Raw genomic sequence first — 18,799 nt, forward strand, 5'->3', positions numbered from 1 at the left:
TATCATCTTAAAAAATACTCTATAATCATTTTTTAAGTTTATTTATACCTGAAGTTTGGGGAATTTGTGTTTTGTTCAGTGTTTTGGCGTGTGTGTGTGTGTGTGTGTGTGTGTGTGTGTGTGTGTGTTTTCTTGACTTGACTTACAACAGAAAAAAAGCAAATCATTCTCCTAAACAACCTACCATTCCTGAAGAAAACCATAACCAAACCAGGAATTAAAAAATGATAGTTTCATGAAATCAGTCAGAAGCCATTGATAATTTCAAGGCTGGTGGCATGAAGTTAGGTCCACCCTTGACTGTGAGAGGAGACTTTGATACACGTTAAGGCCCTTGCGAGTAACTTGGCTATACTCACTGTTTCCTTGCAGGAAGAGCTTAGAAAAACTCCCCGGTTAGCTAGAGACTTTGTTTCATCCCATCTAGATGCCAGCGACCCTGTCCTCACACCGCTGCCCTGTCTGGTGACAGTCCATCTATGAGGACAGGGCTCATTCAGCTCCACTAGATCACATGCCCATCACCAGCTCAAATGGACCCAAGCAGCAGTTTCCTCCTGCTTCCCAGGATCTGATTCACAGTGTTGAATGACAGTTTCGGCAAGACCATTGAGTGCTTGCTGCAGCACTCAGAGAAGGGGCCGTGTGCCGTAGGGTGACTGCGAACATCCCACAAGCACTCTTCCCAAACCATAGCCAGGCGCTTACCATCAAAACAAGCCATGAACCTACTTTGTGACGATACTGGCATCCAACATAAGAACAAAAGCAATGATAGTGACAGAAGTGAGCACGTGCTGAGTGCTGATGTGGTGATGTCCAGTGGAGGTGACCTCTGTGATCTATATTTGCTCCACTGTTTGGTTCTCACTGTGTCCCTCTCAGGAAGGTCCTCATTATCCTTGCTTTCCAAATTAGGAAGCTTAGGCCCGGGCTCTACCTACAGTCATCATCAAGAAAACGGTTATGGCAAGGTTCAGATCCACTCTGCTATAGTTAAGTGCTGAGTTCACCTTCCCTTCACAATGCTCTTTGAAAGATTATTTCATATTTATTTGCCTAATGGATGAACGTCTGTTTCAAAGAAAGCTTCAGTCTCAGGAGCTAGAATCCTCTTGTGTGGCTTTTTGTTGTTCGTCATCTGCCTGGCACAGAACAAGAGCTCAGTGAGACAAATGCTAATACCAAGTGTGCAAATAAATGAGCATGTATTTCTCCACAGGCTCAGCGTCCCAAGGCTCCTCCTCAAGTTGGAATTAGCTAGCCCTACACTTTTATTTAGAATGACCAATGGGGACTGCTAAAAGGGCACATAGTTTTTCAAAGACGAGGCCTCTTTAATAGGCATCGTGGAAACAAACTTAAGCATTTGGGGGACTGAAAATTATTTGAGAGCAACTTCTGAATGGGGAGGAAACAAAGGAGATGCCATAGTGGAGAGGATGTTGGGCTGGGGAGCACAGAGGGGGAAATGAAACACTACTTGCCCCGGAGTTACCAGGCTGGTCCTAGCATGCATCCAGCTATATATGGGGCAGGTGGAGAGAGGTGTATCAATAGTAAACAAGAGCTGTGTAGTACTCGACTGCCTGACTGATAGAGTTAAAGTTTAGCTCTTTACTTCCAAACAAACAAACTAAAAATATTAGCATACTGTACAGTATCATTTACTAATCACAGTGTGGGGGTAAAGCTATGTCATTTGTAAGATGAGGGACAGATGTTCTGCAGGTAGACAGGGAGAAAAGTGTCTTAAATCATTCTCTTGGCTTTAAACCCTCCCTCGCACCTGATTTCAGGATGTCTCTTGGTCTTACCAAATGGTTCCATGTGAAGCAAAATCTGTATTATTTCAAAGTGACTCTGGGATTTCAGTGTAGCATTTGGGGGACAATGAGAAACTGGATACAGATGGCAACAAGCTACTAACAGTTTTAAAGACAAGGAGCCGTTTTACTAAGGCCATTTCATTGTACTTTCAAAGGAAAGTAGCAGAGAAGGTGATGTACAAGGCCCCAGATGGCTTCACCTCATCCCTCTCAGTGTCCTGCACTTCAATATTGACAAAATCTGCACTTGTCAAATTCAGAGGCACTTGTTTAGATGGGGATCACGGGCCATCAGAGGCAAAGAAGACTTCCAGAAGGGCAGGAAAGAGCTCTGGCCCAGCAGCTATCGATGTTATAGAATCCACTTGACTTTACTGTAACTAAATACCCAGTGTAGGCTAACTTGATAGAGGAAAGGAGTTTATTCCCCTCACAGTTCTGAAGTTTCAAAGTCTAAGATTAGGTGATCACTCCTTTGCTGAGGGGACAGGGTCACAATGGTGACAGGGTATGTGGAAGTCAATAGTCACAGCACTTCAAAAGAGGAAATAGAGAAGGAAGCCACAGAGAGACCAAGGGGTAGGCTCTCTTTTATAGAAAATGTTTTGTTCATCCAGAGAGCTCCCCAATGACATACCTTCCACATCACTATTTTGGGGATCAAGTTTCCAAAACATGAATCTTCAGGAGCCACGTCCAAACAATATCCAAGCCATGGCATACGTGTGCTTTGGAATACTCAGGATGTTATAAATTATTATCTGACAGTCAATATAAAATCCCAAACATTTTAAATCCTTTTAAAAGAATGAAAGAGACAAGGACATCCTTGACTTGCTAACATTTATTCAATATTCTTTGAAATTAGCAAGAATCAGAAGAAAGCACATATCAATCAAATACAGCCACAAAAAAACGTCTTGTATATAAATAAAGATGCACTGTGAGAATTATTACTGAAGGAACCGGTACTCTCTTACGTTAACTACCTCTTACCAACAAACAACTTGAACTTAAATGTAATTCACTCACAATCTAAAAACCCTGACTGCTAAAAACAAAACAAAACAAAACAAAATCCTACAGATTGAAATCATTCATAATACACCTCAATAGGCCCTTTTGTTATCTATATTTTCAAGGCCAAATTCAACGACCATTACAAAAACAACAAAAACAAACTGAATCAAAAGAAATGTTTCTACAGAGTTCAACCGAACAGTGCAGAAAGAAGTTACTTACCCATGCACAGAATAAGGCAAAGGCTAATTCCATTCAGGTTAGGAATAATAAATTGAAACTAGTTTCTTTTTTTCACAAAACAAACATTTCAGACTTCTTTTTAAGGAACAAGTATTATGCATCATACTCTACGGTTTTCCTAACTCTACTCAGAAAGCCAGCACTTATACATCAAAGGAAACTTCTCCATTTGACTTGTCCTGCAACAACCACGTGGATTAATCTGAGGTCTACCATGAAAATAGCACACACTAGTCGGAGCATACAGTGTAAGACAGCTAAAATGTACATTAAAACGTAGTCTATGGGCTTCACAAATTCTGTTTTTTTTTAAAATATCTTTTCAAACTAAGAGCTGCAGAAAATTAGTTCTTCGGTAGTCTAATGAAAACTCTTTGAGCAGCTAACATTTTAAATTTCTTAAGCTTTTAAATTTTCTTAAAAATATTTTAAATGATCGTGGTTTCTCATCTTTTTTTTTTTTTGAAAAATAATCCAAAGAAAAAAGAAGGAGGAGGAGGATTACAAATCTTTTGTTTTAATCAGTGTGACCAAAGGCTTGTCATCAGGGCTGTAATCCTCATAGGCGATGGGTGTGACGTCATACATCGCCGGCCGGGGTTTCTTTCCAAACCTGAAATCATAGACAGGATGCTGGTTAGATGAACGTAAGACCCCATGTTCTACCACAGGCTAGTGTAGAGAACGACTCAGATTCAAGAACCAAATGAACCTATGAAAATACTCTTGTCTGGGGCAAGTACAAAAAGTTAAAACATCCTAGACATCCTGATATTAATTGATATTAATACTGAATGAGAATAAATATTAGTCTTTGGTTTAAGAGAAAAGCATATATATATATGAACTTCACAAACTATGCAATCCAAATTAATGATGAAGCCCCTAGGTTGATCTTGGCCACACAGTCAGGCAAAGCTCAGAAATATTTGGGGAAGCAGGTTTCTCTTACATCAATTCCAGTGCCTGGAATACAGAAATTGAGTTGCCTGTCCCTTGGTGGCAGACAGATGGCTTCTCTCATGGGAGATTTTGGAAATACGTTTTGAAGGCCCTGAGGTCATCTGAGATCTCAACACAAGAACAGTAGAGAGAGGAAGTAACCTAAAGTCCTGCAATTGTCTGTCCCCTGACCCTGCCTGACATTCATGGTGGTTCGTTACCCACCCAACCCCTCCAAGCACAAAGTCAACATTCCAACTCATTTGTAGATATCAAAATTCACTCCACAGCAGGACTGACAGACATCCAAGAAGCAGAGGAGTCAAAATCCAGGACTTTCTGCCAAACCAATCTTCAAATGGTAATTATTAAATGAAAGCCAATTCAACTTCTGGGTGGCCTCCTCTGGTTCAAGACCTCACCTGCCCTAAAGCCTTTGGAGCGAAACATGGTTTATATACTCTTCTACACAAATCCACCATCAGTCCTCCTTTTTTCCTTACCACTTGTATTTTTTTTACCACTCTCATGCCCAACAGAACTCATTACAAAGTACACATCTACCAGATGACAGCTGGAAGAGCTGGACTTGTAGCAATACTGTGGTTTTTAGACATCCAGCACACTGAGACAAGACTTTCTGTAGGTCTTCTCGCAAGTGGCAGGCTCACAGTTGGTGTTCAATAAATGAGGAGTCACATCTACACTAAAAATTTGATCTGCCTCTTGCAGCTGCTTTGATCTCAGAATGGGGTGTATGTTAGTAAATCTAACACACACAGACACTAATATCCTTACCAAGTTTAGAGTTAACAAAGTTAAACTCTGTTCATTTCAGAGGTTGCTTATTTTATTCTAGGATGTCTTAGGGGACTTTTCTTTAAAAATACACTTTTTTTGTTTGGGGGATAGTATGTTTTCATTATGAAAGTAAATGATTAGAAGCTAGCAAAAATTAAAATGCAGACTAAGGCTGTAAGCCAAGTCTAGTGTGATGTCTGAGTTTATTAATAAAGCTTTATTGAAACAAAACCAAGCTGATGAATACAGTCTTTGGCTGCCTTTCCATTACAAGGCTAGAACAGAGCAGTTGCAATCTGCAAAAACCATGCTGGTTGCCTGTAAAGCCTGAGCTCTTAGGAAGGCCCATGGAAACTAGGAAAGCATGGTTAGTCCCACTCGCCACAGGACCACATGTGAATATTTGTGCAGTGTTCTCTTGTCTACATATGCCTTGACTTCGTGCTCTTTTAACTCACTTGGCAAGTATGTATTTAACATCTCTGAAAAGCATTAAATATAGTCAAAATCAACTTTATTTACAAATTAACTGTACATGGTTTGGACTAAGTATAGTCAAAAAAGATAAATTTTTTAAAAATCAAAAGACAGAGAGTGATGGAAAGGGTAACTTGGATGAAGAGGCATTTCTATAAAAATGGATATGTTAAACTGAGACTCCTTTCATTTGCAGATTATAACAAGAGAGAGATAAAAATCTCAAAAATAAAACTTAATTCTCATGCATGTATAACGCAGCTGAGATCATAGTGAAGTTATAGCCCTAAGTTATTTTCAGTTGTGTCTTAATCATGTAATCTGTTGGGTGTTCACCTGTTTTTTATTTTGTAAAAATATGCCTCACACAAAGCAAATGGTAGGCTTATGCCTGCAATATTGGTTACTTAGGAAGCTGATCTCTAAGGATCCTTGTTCAATATCAACTGGGCAGAAAAGTCTGAGAGATTCTTATCTCCAATGAACCAGCAAAAGCCAGAAGTGGAGGAGATGGCTCAAGTGTTAGCTTGTTAGCCTTGAGCAAAAGCTCAAGGCCCTAAGTTCCAGCCACAGTACCACCAACACACCACACACACACACACACACACACACACACACACACACACACACACACACACACACAAGGTAAGTCATAGTAATCCTTATAAAGTAAAAGAGTTGCTTCACTGAAATGAAAATCTGGGGTGTTTTAAAAGGAAGCATGTCTGTTAGCGGAAGTTGGATGGTATTATGGGAAAAAGAATCAAACATCCACAGCACAGTGTTGAACTTTCTGGATACTGAGCATTTAGCTTCTCCTCAGTACTGGTCTCCCTGGAACCAGGCATTCTCAGACACCAAGGGTCTACTCTGTAACTTCTGTTCAATATTTTGACAAAAGAAAGAACACTTTACACTGTAACTGAATCTTTCACTCAGCACCCTGTGTGATCTTTTATTCCAAAAGCAATCTAATCTAGATAAAATGAATTATAGATGTTTTGAACAAAAATGATAGGAGAAGTGTTTCTGTTGTGCTGGGCAGGGCTGGCTGGTAAGTCCCATTCCACCAGCAGTGGCCCAGTTCCATGCGCTGACCACACATCATGATATCAGAGAGATGTCTGCTGAGTATCTTCCAGGAAGCCAGATAGGGATGAATGGACACAGCCCCCTCTCCCCTAGGAAAGCAGTCCAAAGGCCCCGATCTGGTATCTCTCCCCTCACCTTTCTCCTGGTCCCAAAGCATCCTGCAGTGAGAAAGACCTGAACACTCATTCAGCACCTCACTCCATTGTCTCATTTTTCAATGAGCATCTCAGCTCAGCTCACAGCTACCTAATCTACAGATGAGGAAATGGAGGACTACGGATAACTATCCCAGGTTACAGCCTTCATGGGAGTCAGAGCTCTCTGGCTTCTGGGCCTGGGCTCTGAGAGCTACAGTGCAGCCTTCCTTCATGTGGAGAGCCCAGGTACCATGCTTCTCCTTGCTGTTCATGATGACAGCCTAAAGATATCACTGAGAACATTAAAAGACATCAACTGATTCCATCCTGTTTTCCTCCCTGACTCAAAAACTCAGTGTAAATCACATTCTCTTATAAAGCCCAAATTCTTTCCATGTATAATATGGAAGTCATCACACATATGTGCTAGGGTACTTAGGTTGCAAGTGGGTTACTAGGGAAGATTTGACATGCTCCCTGGCCCTAAGGAAGCATTCAGTAAATGCTGGTCATTCTGGGGTCACTGACAGAAGTTCTTGGCACCAGCTGTCTATATATGCTTGGTGACTACTCTTGTGTGCCTAGTTCTCTCAAGGAAAGTGATACTCTGCCAATTATGGGAAGATCACAGTGTTTGTTGTTCTTGCCCAGAGACCACAGCTAAAACAATACAGAGTAAAATGTCAGGTGGCTGTGACTATGACTAGTTCCTTCTACCTGGAAGCAAAGCACCTGGGTGACAAGACAGGGCTTGAGATGAAGACTTAAGTGTATGCACACATGCATACTTGTGTGTGTGTGTGTGTAAAAGTGTATGTGTGAGAGAGTGCATGTGTATGTGAAAGAGTATGTGAGAATGTGTATGTGAGAGACAGAAAAAAAAGAGAGAGAGAGACAAAGACAGAGAGACAGAGAGACTCCTACTCAAAGCAGAGCAGTACCCACTGACTTACTGCCACATCAGCAGCACCAGGTATGTCCTCAGTCTCTGGTGGATGCTGTGGCCAGTCCCATCTCCAACCCCAGTATGAACGATGGGAGGCAGGTTGTGAAATGTGCGTACACTAGAGGCCACTAATGGGAACATCAAAAGGACTGAGTTTTGCCAGTGCGTGTCTCTGTTGGATTTCTCTGCAATCACTTATGCACAGGAGCTTGCTGCCTAGAAATTATGCAAGTCAATATTGTTTTATAAAAATAGGTTACCAACTAAGAACCAGGTATGCAAATGCATGTTCTTTTCTGAAAGAGAATTCAGTTAAGGAATTGAGACTAGCTGTATGGGTGACGAGACGCCAGAGAACCCATCTTAAACTCTTCTGGGGCTAACCTAAAACCCCCTCCTTGGGCCCTGAAGGCTCTTAGCTCTGGGTGACTCTTGGGTGGAGGTAGTCTGGTTTCCTGGGTCTCCCAGTACATCAAAGTCTATGGCTGTGAATGCTTCTCCTTGATGGTGAACTAAGCCCCTAAGAGCACAAAGGAGGAATGACATAGAGTGTACAAGCTGTCAGATCTCCACCCCTTTTGGTATTCTCTGCCTCAGTCCAGTGATTTAGGGTACTGCAGATCCTTCCCTAGGCTGGTGCCAGATACTGAACTGGTGCCCTGGGATGAATCGGCCTCCCAAACAAAGGGAGACAGCCAACGCCAACCCTAGCTAAGATCATCTATTCATTTCAGACCTCAGATTTTAACAAAGTTCACTGTGTGCCAGGATCCACTGGAGACAGAAAGAAAAGGAAAGACTCAAATAAACAGCCAAGGAGGGGACAGCAGGGGTTGGTCTAGGACTTCCTGGAAGACCACAGCTGACACTGAGAGTGAGCAAGTCAAATGAACAGAGCGGGAAGGGGAGGGATGAGATGGAAGAATTCTCTCTCTTCTTCCTTACTGTGGCCTGAGCGAGTCAGACTACCGCTCTCAATGCTGCTCACACCCAGGTTCTCTGAAAGTGCAGCCGGCTTCTCCAAGACCCTGGACTCCCTTTTGCTTTTCATTTTGTTTATTTACAATGGATACATGCATCCATTTAATTTGTGATGGCTTATGAATATATAGGTAATATGCTCTATGCACTATATGTGTCATGTATATTATATATTATACATATATGTAATATTATATATAAGATTATTACTCACTATGATTTTTTTTCCAAATCACCAGAAGGTTTGAGATTTGGACTTGGGAGCATTCTTTTAGAGAAGACAAACTCTGAGCCTCTTAGTTTCTATATCCATTCACTCAGAATTTGGGTCTGTCTGTGTATTTATCAGTGGGAACATATGATACCCTAACAAAGAGCATATAGTCTCCAGCTCCCCCACCCCACTTTTAAGACACCCAACTTGGCTCACTCTTCACTACAGCACACTGGCTTTCAGAACTGTGTGCTTTGCTGGCTGTTTTTTCCAATTAATAAAAAAGATGGCACACTTCAACAAACAATACTGTTCATCAAACATCGGTTGATATTATAGCCATCATAGTAGATGTGGATAAATGTAGATTACCTATTTATACTATTCTTGAATATTTGTAATTCAATAAGCTGGCCTCAGCTCTCTGAGGAAGAGTTACGCTTTTCTTCAGGGGAAAGAGAAAGGTTAAGTGGTCTGTGAAGACTGCTTGCCATTCCAGTGCCCCCCACCACCACCAGCCCCTCCTCCCTCCAGAATGAGGGCCTACATTCTAGAATGTGAACTCCAGCATGGGGTGACAGCTTTCCAGCATTATTCATATGGTCATGTTGGCTACTTGAAGAGCAAGGGTTAAAATATTCCCCCCAGAAAACAAGATGAGGGGTGGGGTGGAGGGGAGGGAAATGGGGACCAAGACATGTGAAAGAGTACCAATGTATGGGAATTAATGCACCATCTATCTGGCAAATATCAGGTAACCCTTCTATTAATTACAATAAAAAAATATATGAAAGAAAAAAAATGTTCCCCCCAAAAAGAACATCAAAAATTGCCCCAACCTCAGACATCAAGAATCAGGTATTTATAGTCACTGATCAATACAAATTACATGGGTGGATGTATTCAGGGTAAGCAGAACAAAACAAGCTGTTTAGCAGAAAGTTAGGAGGGGCGGGTGCTCACAAAGTGTCCTTTCACTCTGGCCTGAAACACTGTGATGAGCTTATTATATTTTAAATCTTGAAAGACCTTTTGTAGAAAGGACTGCTGTGACACCTGGTGTGCAGGGAGCAGGTTTCGCCTCCTCTCCTGCCCCCAGGCTCCTGCTCTCCCTTCCCCTGCCCTGTCCTCCCACCCCTCCCCAGCTTCCCCTCCCTTCCCTCCCTCCTGGCCCTTTCTTGTTCCTGATCTCTCCTCATCCTCACTTCTCACTTTTTCCACCCTCCTGCCCTCCCTCCCCATCCTTTCTCCTCCCCTATTCTTTCTTCTCTCCGGCCATCCCTTTCCCTGCCCCCTCTTCTTCCTACTTCTCCTCCCTTCCCCTCCCCTCCTTTCTCCCATTCTTCCTTCCTGGTTCTCTCTGGCTATCCCCTCCCTTTCCTTGCCTCCTTTCTTGTCCTCTGCTTCCCACTTCCCCTCCTCTCCCCTCTCCTCCCCTCTTCGTCTTGTCTTCTCCGGTCCCCTCACCTCCCTTCTGCTGTCCTTCCTCCTCCCTGTCTCCCCTGACCTCTCTTCCCACCCTCCCCTCCTCTCCCCCGGCCTCCCCTCCCTCCCAGCACCCACCTGGCGTGCCGGATGGAGGCGATGGCGTGGCTGAACTCGCCGTCGATGCTGCGGCAGTGGTAGAAGTCCTCGTAGGCAGGGCGCGCGGAGCCCTGGTACTCGATGCGGCTGATGCGGCAGATGCCCACGATGAGGATGATGAGCATGAGCACGAAGGCCACGCAGAGCGCGCCGATGATCACGTACAGCGAGTGGCGGGGCATGTTGCTCAGGCTCTCGGCCATGTGCCCCGACTTCCACTGCAGGCCTGCGGGGAGAGCAAGCGGAGCGCGGCGGGCTGAGCCAAGGGCCCTGCGCCCTGCGCCCCTGCGCCCCTGCGCCCTGCGCCCCTGCGCCCCTGCGCCCCTGCGCCCCTGCGCCCATGCGCACGGGACCCCCCCGCCCCCCCCCCGCCGAGCACCACCCGGACAAACCCGACCAGGGATGCGAAGAGCGAGTCATCAAGGAAATACAAGTGCCTGGCTTCACAAGTGCTTTTTGGAATGAAATCCCTCAGCCAGGGAGGGCGGCACACACTTGGAAAGCCGGCCATTCAGGAGTCAGAGGCAGGACCACTGGAACTGGTGGAGGGGGCGGATGTGATGTGCGAAGCCTCTCTCAAAGACCTGGCATGGCAGCAGAGACCTACAATCCCCGCAGCTCGGAAGGCCCAAGGCAGGACGGGGAAAATCATAAGATTCTATCTGAAAAATAATCTAAAAGCAAAAGGACTGAGGGCATGACGCACGTGGGGGACACTTGACCAGCAAGCAGAAGAGGCTATTGGTAGACACACAGCCCAGCCGTGGGAAGAGGGTGAGCTTTGGGATCACACCAACCTTGCCTCCTGACTTTCATCGAGTTCCTGACCTGCTTGTTCATTTGCAAGAACCATGACTTACTATGAGAGCAAGTGAGAACACATTTAAGGCAGAAATAACTGAAAATGCACATCACAGGTGACTCATAGGAGGAGTAGCTGAGGTACTGGAGGGGGAAGAACCTCAGGAGAGGATGAACAAGCTGCTCAGAGTTGAGGGGTGTGATCTTCCTAAAAGCTCCAGCCTGTACTAGGAGGGGAAATGAAAGGACAAGCTGCAATCTCTGTGGCTGGCATTGAAGAGTCCTGTCAAATTACATCCTGTTCACAGACTTACACACAACTGGACAGGGGAAGAGGATCTAAAAGGAAACCATATAAGAGCCATGGAAGACTGAAAAGAAGCTGAGCTCATGTGGGGAAAAGAGGCCTTCTCTCCTTGATTCACACTCACCCCCAGTGCCGCTCTTCAGGCTGTCACTTCCATGGTGTCTGAATACAGGATGCAGAGAGGGGTGGAAATAGGAACAAGCCTGTCTTCCCCCGAAATCCTCAGGACTCTTCTTGCTGTTCTATTTTAGGTCCACAATTATTTGTGGTATTTGTATCCTCAACACTTTTATCTTAGCTACATCTTCAGGGAGTCTCAGACTTAGCTATATTTGACCTTGAAAAGTTAGAAACTGAAAAACAAGGTAGATGCCCTAACCAGAGGTCAGGCCTCCAGATATATTTCCTAGAAGCCCACCAGGAAAAGAACCCCTGTGCCTGGCCTGGGTGATTCCTGAGAACCCACGAAAATAGGACAAATGAAGTCACTTCCAAGACTGTAATCAGATCCTCTGATTCCTGAATCTTTTACAGAGACTTGTGCAGTCTGCTTTTGCCATTCACTTCTGCCCGTCCAGCCTCTTTATGGCAGCTCCAGGGGCTTAGTAAGACTAACTTAGCATCCGTGGCCTCGCTGCTCCATCTGAGCCAAATCACACAGACAGGCACAGTCGCATAAATCACTGCAAGTAAATAGTCTCGATGGAAGGGAGGTGATTTGTGAAAGCTGCACCCAGGCTCCATCCTCAGACTAGCAGCCATTTCATTTGGCAATACCTGCTGCATGCTGAGAGAGACAACTCATTTTTCAGCCTGAAAAAGTAAGCATGATTCACTTGATTTCCAACTATTATAACAGTCCCTTAAAAAATGTAGGCTGGAGTCCAGAGCTCAGCAGAGAATGCTATAACATCCATTGAGTGTCACCATGAGGGCGGCCAGTTGTTGTCTCTGCTCCAGCTTGGTGGAGAGCACACAGATCTGAGCACAAGGCAGGACCTCCCTAGTTCCTGAGGGGGGCCCAGGTTCTTACATGCACCCCGTATGTAAATCCTGTCCCATCCAGCTGATAGTGTTTAAGCTGTGAATCCACAATCACATAGCCACCACTGTGAAGCAACAACAGTGTTCTCTGTCCCAGGTCTGCCAACAGATTCCACTACTTGCATTTCTCAGTATCGGTTCCATTTTTCAGATATCAGTGTTCAAAGCTGTCTGGATTTGAGTTTATTGATATCTTTTAAATCCTGTGCTTTCCTTCCTCCCTGGCTCTCTTCTTCAGAGCTAGGTTCTTCACTGTCATCTACAGTGTGCCTAATAGAAGTTGAAGAAGACTACTTGGCAGGCAGGAGGACTGGTTTAGTAGCCAGGCTGCATTTGAATGAACCTAGCACTTGTGTCTGAGCAGCAGTAATTGTATCAGCACCAGGCGGCTGACAATGCCATCTCCCAGGCCAGGCGCCATCCTCATAATTCACTGCCTCACTGCTGCCTGGTAGTCCCATCACACGAGTCGTTATCTGTGCTGGCCGATGCCCAGCCCTGGGAAGAATCCTGAAGCGGAATGTGCTGTGTAGGACAAGCTCACGGCCCAGCAGGTGCATCACCAGGAGCGCATGTGCAAGAGCTGTTTGTGAAAGAAAAACTATCACCAATGGCCCCCTTTGAGTCTTGGGGACCATTTGCATTGTCATGCCTACCCAGTTTATTTCAGTTTTAGTTTTTCAAAAGCGCTTTTGCTTTGGGCATGTTGGATGGCTCAAAGGAAGCACCTGGAGCTTGGCTGAGGAGCTGGATGTGCAGCAGGTGCTGAAGGAGAAATAGATTTCCAGGGACAAGCTGAGAATCAAACCACAACCACCAGAACTGGACTTCAATTAGCCGGCATCATTTCTTTCCAAAGACCTTGTTTCCCATATCTAGTTTTTTTTATAAGTTTATCATAGTGAACGCAGAAGGAGGAGCTCATTTGTTCACCTACATCATTTCAAAGGAGAAGGAAGATCAAATGGGGGTGGCTCACGTCTATAATCCTACTCAGGAGGCCTAACAATCACGGTTCAAAGCCAGCCTGGGCAGAAAGTCCACGAGACTACTTCATTTCCAATTAACAGCCAAAAATCCAGAAGTGGAGGTGTGGCTCAAGTGATAGAGCACTAGCCTTGAGTGAAGAGGGCAAGTGAGAGTGTGAGGTCCTGAATTCATGCCTCAGTACTGGCACACACACACACACACACACACACACACACACACACACACACAGTATGAGTATGTTGTGATATCACTAGCTCAATTTCTTTTTGCCAGTCCTGGGGCTTGACCTCTGGGCCTGGGAGTTGTCCCTGTGTTTCTTTTGCTCAAGGCTAGCATTCTACCACTTGAGGCACAGCTACACTTCCAGATTTTTCTGTGTATGTGGTCCTTAATAATGGAACCACGGCTTCATACAATGCCAGGCAAGCACTTTACCACTAAGCCACATTCCCAGCACAGCACAATCCTTTTTTGAGGCCATCTACTTCCTAGAATCAAGGCAAGGAAGGATTTTAAATTACATTATGTCTTCCATAAGTCCCTTTGCTTGACGATTCTGATCTGTGTCGTCTGATCTCTGCTTTGGAAATACTCATGGTTGGGATAATTATGGGCACAGGTACTGGGAACAGCTCCAATGGCCCTGCTCTGCATATAAATCAGAGGCTGGGGAAGCCCAGGGAATGCTGGTGAGAAAGTCCATCCATTTGCACATTATCCCCCAGTCTCTCACGGACTGGACCCACTTTTCAGTATAATACTTGCTACATTTGTGAGCTTCCTGTGCACAGTTCACATGGGCTATATTGATGATCAGTAGCAAACATTCTGTGTTTTGTAAAGGAAAAGGTACAGAAAGTCTGCCTTATAATTTACGTCCTGACAAACCCTGGCATTCTTTTGAGGGTGAAACCTTTAATACCAGAGATAGGAGCAGGAACACTCATCAAGGCCCTGTGAGAGAGAGAGGGAGCTCTCTGAGAGGTGACCTGACCCTCCTCACATCAGGTAGAGTTGTTGGCAGGAGACTCAAGCCTGGGACACACACTGTGGCCTTTGTGGCAACTTCAGTTTATTCATAACATCCTCACCTTCCGTCACTGTAAGTCCTATTTATACAAATACTCATCATAATGATTAGAACAATACTGTGACCCATAGACGACCAGGTCCAAACAAAACAGTCTTCCAAAGATGCCACATCCTACTTCCTTATCAGTGAATGGCAAAAGGGAGTTTGCTGCTTGATGAGATTGGAGACATTCCCGTGTGGAGATTATTCTTGTTGTTTGGAATGGTCAAAAGTCATCACGGGTGAGGAAGACTAGGCTCAATGGGGCCAGTTTGTCTGCCCAGGTCACATAGCTATGCAATGATGGACTAGAATTGGAAGAGAATCTCATTACTCTGTCATGTGTACAGAGAGACAGATATGGTACAATTCTGTACCATAGCATTGCCTCCATAAAGTATGAAAGACATCCTAAATTTCTAAATGCCTGAATTTTCTTATCTGAACCCTACTATTATATTTACTTCCACAAATATTCTTTTTTCGTGAGACGAATAGACAACATTCTACCCCAATACACAAAACCTGTCATTTTAGGGAACTGCTAAACTTTAGAATGAAAGATAATCACCAGTTTATGGATAAGATTAAGGTTCTATATGTCTAAATTCAGTCACCCAGCACCATGATAAGTGCGAGAACCAAAGTCTCATGGGTCAAAATTGAAATCTTTTCCTCCAAAGATCCCACTAGCCAACACTAACACTAACATCTTAATCCAGTTCATAGCCCTTAGTCTTTTATTAAAAATTACTGGAACTCTTTTTCATCCCATTTCTCTACAACAAGGGAGCATTTCTCAATTTTTTTTGGAAAGAGTGGTGATCCTAAGACTATTCTACAAAAGATCATTTGGGAAGGCTGTCAGGAAGGCCTAAAAATACTTACCATATTCTTTCTCATGTCATGAACCAAGAGGACAGAGAGTGAAAAGATAAGATGTTGAAATGATGGCTGAGAATGCACTGCTTCTTGAAGAAAATATCCTAATATTGGCCCTCCCTACCTCAGACACAGTCTGGAGAGAACCCTACCCTGCCCCGAGCAGAGCTGGATTGTAAGTGATGGAAGGAAAGGCTAACTCAAGAAGACAGACAGCCGGATAGACAGAGACAGACAGAGCTGCATATGTTTGTCTGCCTCTTTCCAAACTCACACCATTAATGAGTTCACACCATTATCAGAGGAGGGTAGGAGAGGGTAAGGAAAACCTTTGGAACAACATTCCTGCAGGGAGACAGGTCTGGAATGGGGAAGAAGGATTCTCTCCTAACCAGCCTGCTTACATGTCCTCTATCATGAGAAGAAAGTGGCCCCTGAAAAAATACCTTTCACCACTGACATCTTAGCTGTTTCCCAGCAACAGAAACTACCATTCCCTGTTCTCATTTTCACCTCCCTCCTGGAAGATGCATCTTCACCTATGATCCTGACAAATTTTAAAAGAAAAAAAAATAATCCGTAAATTCACCCCTAGCACAACGTTTAGCTTTGAAGCAGCTCAAAATGTTTTTCAGTGTTTCTTTCAAACTCATCCTGGCTGATCTTTTCTCCAGGCAATTGAGAGAACCTAAATATGTTTGAAGATATAAATGCAAAGTGAATTTCTATCCCGAGTTGCTTCTGAAAAATTTCAGCACAGAGACTTGTTTTGTGTGTGTGTGTGTGTGTGTGTGTGTGTGTGTGTGTGTGTGTGTGTGTGTGTGTTTATACGATTCTAATGCTTTCTCTGGAAAGCATATCGTTGGCTGCCTGAGCATCAGTGAACTCTGGATGACATCTGAGGATGCTCACCCCATGGAAAGGCTGGATGCAACCCACAAAAAGCATGGGGGAGGCAGCGTGCAGAAACAGAGGGACTCCACTGGGACTGGTGGCCCCAGGGGCTATTCAAGTGATCATCCTGCACCTCCTGCTTTGTGATCAGTGACAGGGAGTTTTCTGATTACAGTGGATATTCTCTTCTTGCTGAAGGAAAATACAGTACTTCATAAGAGATGGTGAGATACTTACGGATTTCACAGTTGGCACCCACCCAGCCATGAGGACAGTGGCAGGTATAACCATTGGGCTGGTCCAAGCAGGTTCCGGCATGGTGGCAAGGGTTACTGTCGCATTCATTGATGTCAATGTCACACTCTTCCCCTAGGGGACAAAAGGAAGGGCAACAGTGAGATAGCTACAGTTACAGCCCTGGCCTTGCTCTGCTAATCCAATCTGCTCCTGGTACAAAGCTCAGAAAACTCCAGAGCAGGGATCTTTAGAGGTAAAAACTGCATTGGTCAGACAAATCTCTTCTTTTCTCCATCAACAGTGAACCATGCCTGAAGAAAACTTCTGGGGCTGATCTGAAAGCAAACTTTGGTTCCTAGTTGTACTAAAGTCTGTGTGACTTTGGATTGCATCAGCTGAATGGTGTTATTTATCTCTCTGAAACTCCAGAAAGTGGAAAACTCATCATTTATGATTATTGGGGTGTGCCAAACTGGATGTTATCTCTTTTCTGGATATGGTTGTGCACTTAGCCTGATTATGAACATGTGCTTCCCTTTCCAAATCCACAGATATATTTGGAGCCTGACATTCGGGAAGATGGAAAAGCTCAGGGTTAGTGCAAATCTGACAGTCTTCCCTTGCAGTGTGACCCAGGGGGTGTTCATGTTCCAGTATGTCTCCTTCTACGATAAGGAATGCAACCTTGAGTTCGTGACCCTGCTGAGACCAGCTCAGGCATCCCTACCTGCCTCTGAGAACCTGGTATAAAATTACAAACCAGAACACATCCCATCCAAAACAAACAGCAACTTGCAGAAAATAACTTGTTATCAAATGTTATAGGAACAAAACCATCTCCGAGTGAGCTCCCAGTCATCACAATGAGTTTATATAAAACGGATAAGCTTCTCATCAAAGTTGAAAAGGATACTTCAAATTGAGACGTTCTCTCTGGAAATGAAAATGTTCTGCACTGAGAAAGAGAAATTTTCAAAATAAGCCTTTATTTGCCTAGATATATCAACAAGGCAGGGAAAACTAAAACTGCTACCATTGCTCTAATCATAGACAGTATAGGAGCAAAATAAAATATGCTGTTCCCATTTTTCAAAAGATACTATTTCAGCACATTCAAGGAATTACTTCAAGGACTACTTTGCATTAAAACACTTTCCTATTTATTACTGGTTTACCTTGTGTTTCTAAAACTACCACTGGTCACTCACCGACTGCCATGGAGGAGGAATGACATACTAATCTTTGAAATCTGGTCCATTTCACTTTCTTTAGATAGCTTGCATCTGGGAATTTCATTTGAGAGTGAAGTCTATCAAGTGGAATATTGACCGCATCCACATCATACTTGGTTGATTTCAATGCAGTAGTATCTAAGTGAATTTGCTTCTTGAAATAGTTGTTTACATCAACAAAAAGGACCTGAAATGGATTATTCTTAGAAGCCTATTCTTGTGGTTGTCTTGGTATTGATGACATAATCACTCAGAGTGGAAAAGAGGATAGATGACAGTACAACAAATAATAGCTAACAAACAATAGACTAGTTAGAGAGACATCTCAATCAGAACTCGGCTGAGAAGCAGTGAAGGTAAAAATGGAAGGCTTTGCCAGGTTCACACGCCAGTATTACTTCCTAATCCTTTCGGAAGACCTAGATGATGGAAGTATTTACTAAATAAGCTTGCTTTAGCTAGCGATCAGAACACTGCAAATTCTGGAATGGAATGACCTGTTGCCTACACAAAATGGCCAGACTCCCCCTTGTCTCTGACAGTCGGCAAACCCAAAAGCCCCACCCTGCTCCATGAAGTGCCATGTCAACATCTCACTCTTCTAATTTCCTAAAGTCAGTACGGTGTAGTCCCAGAGCTGTCTGTGTTGTCCACCAACCTGCTCGGCCTATAGCTCCTCAAGGTGTTGAAAACCCGAGTCAGGATCAGAGCAATCCAGCGCATATATTAGATCTGAGATCATTAAACAACTCTCAAGGGGTCAGAAGCTTCAGATCTCTACAACTTCCTGTTGTGGGGATGCGATAGATTGGAAGATGGGAATAAAAGTAGCAGGAAAAATGTAAAAGAACTCTTTCTGTAGCCAGCTGCTAACTACATATGATACATGATCATAAGAGCTGGGACCCACAGAGAATGCTGTCCTGTTGCCATTATGGATTGTACAACATGGAGTCCTTCAGAGTTGTCTTGAGGGTTAAATGAAGCCATTCAGGGGTCTAATTATGCCTAATTACCCTGGAGTGATGCAGAGTTCCAGACCTTTCTACATGGACTGTAACGGCCTAATTTACC

At 44.0% G+C, this 18,799-nt stretch overlaps 1 protein-coding gene across 1 annotated transcript in view; it reads right to left on the minus strand.

The window, feature by feature from the left end:
• Nucleotides 1–2,655: 2,655 nt before the first annotated feature.
• The window catches only part of Dner (delta/notch like EGF repeat containing), a 285,735-nt gene continuing 269,591 nt past the window's right edge, over nucleotides 2,656–18,799 (minus strand). Inside the window, exons 11-13 of the mRNA XM_090354957.1 lie at nucleotides 16,494–16,625; nucleotides 10,246–10,492; nucleotides 2,656–3,705 (exon numbers count right to left, since the gene is read on the minus strand). Of these exons, the coding sequence (XP_090211083.1) occupies nucleotides 3,594–3,705; nucleotides 10,246–10,492; nucleotides 16,494–16,625 (491 nt within the window). The 3' untranslated portion in view covers nucleotides 2,656–3,593. The remainder of the gene's footprint in view (nucleotides 3,706–10,245; nucleotides 10,493–16,493; nucleotides 16,626–18,799) is intronic.

Source organism: Megascapheus bottae, chromosome 21 (genome assembly GCF_031878675.1).
Source record: "Megascapheus bottae isolate mThoBot1 chromosome 21, mThoBot2.hap1, whole genome shotgun sequence".
In the NCBI taxonomy this organism is placed as follows: Eukaryota; Metazoa; Chordata; class Mammalia; order Rodentia; family Geomyidae; genus Megascapheus; species Megascapheus bottae.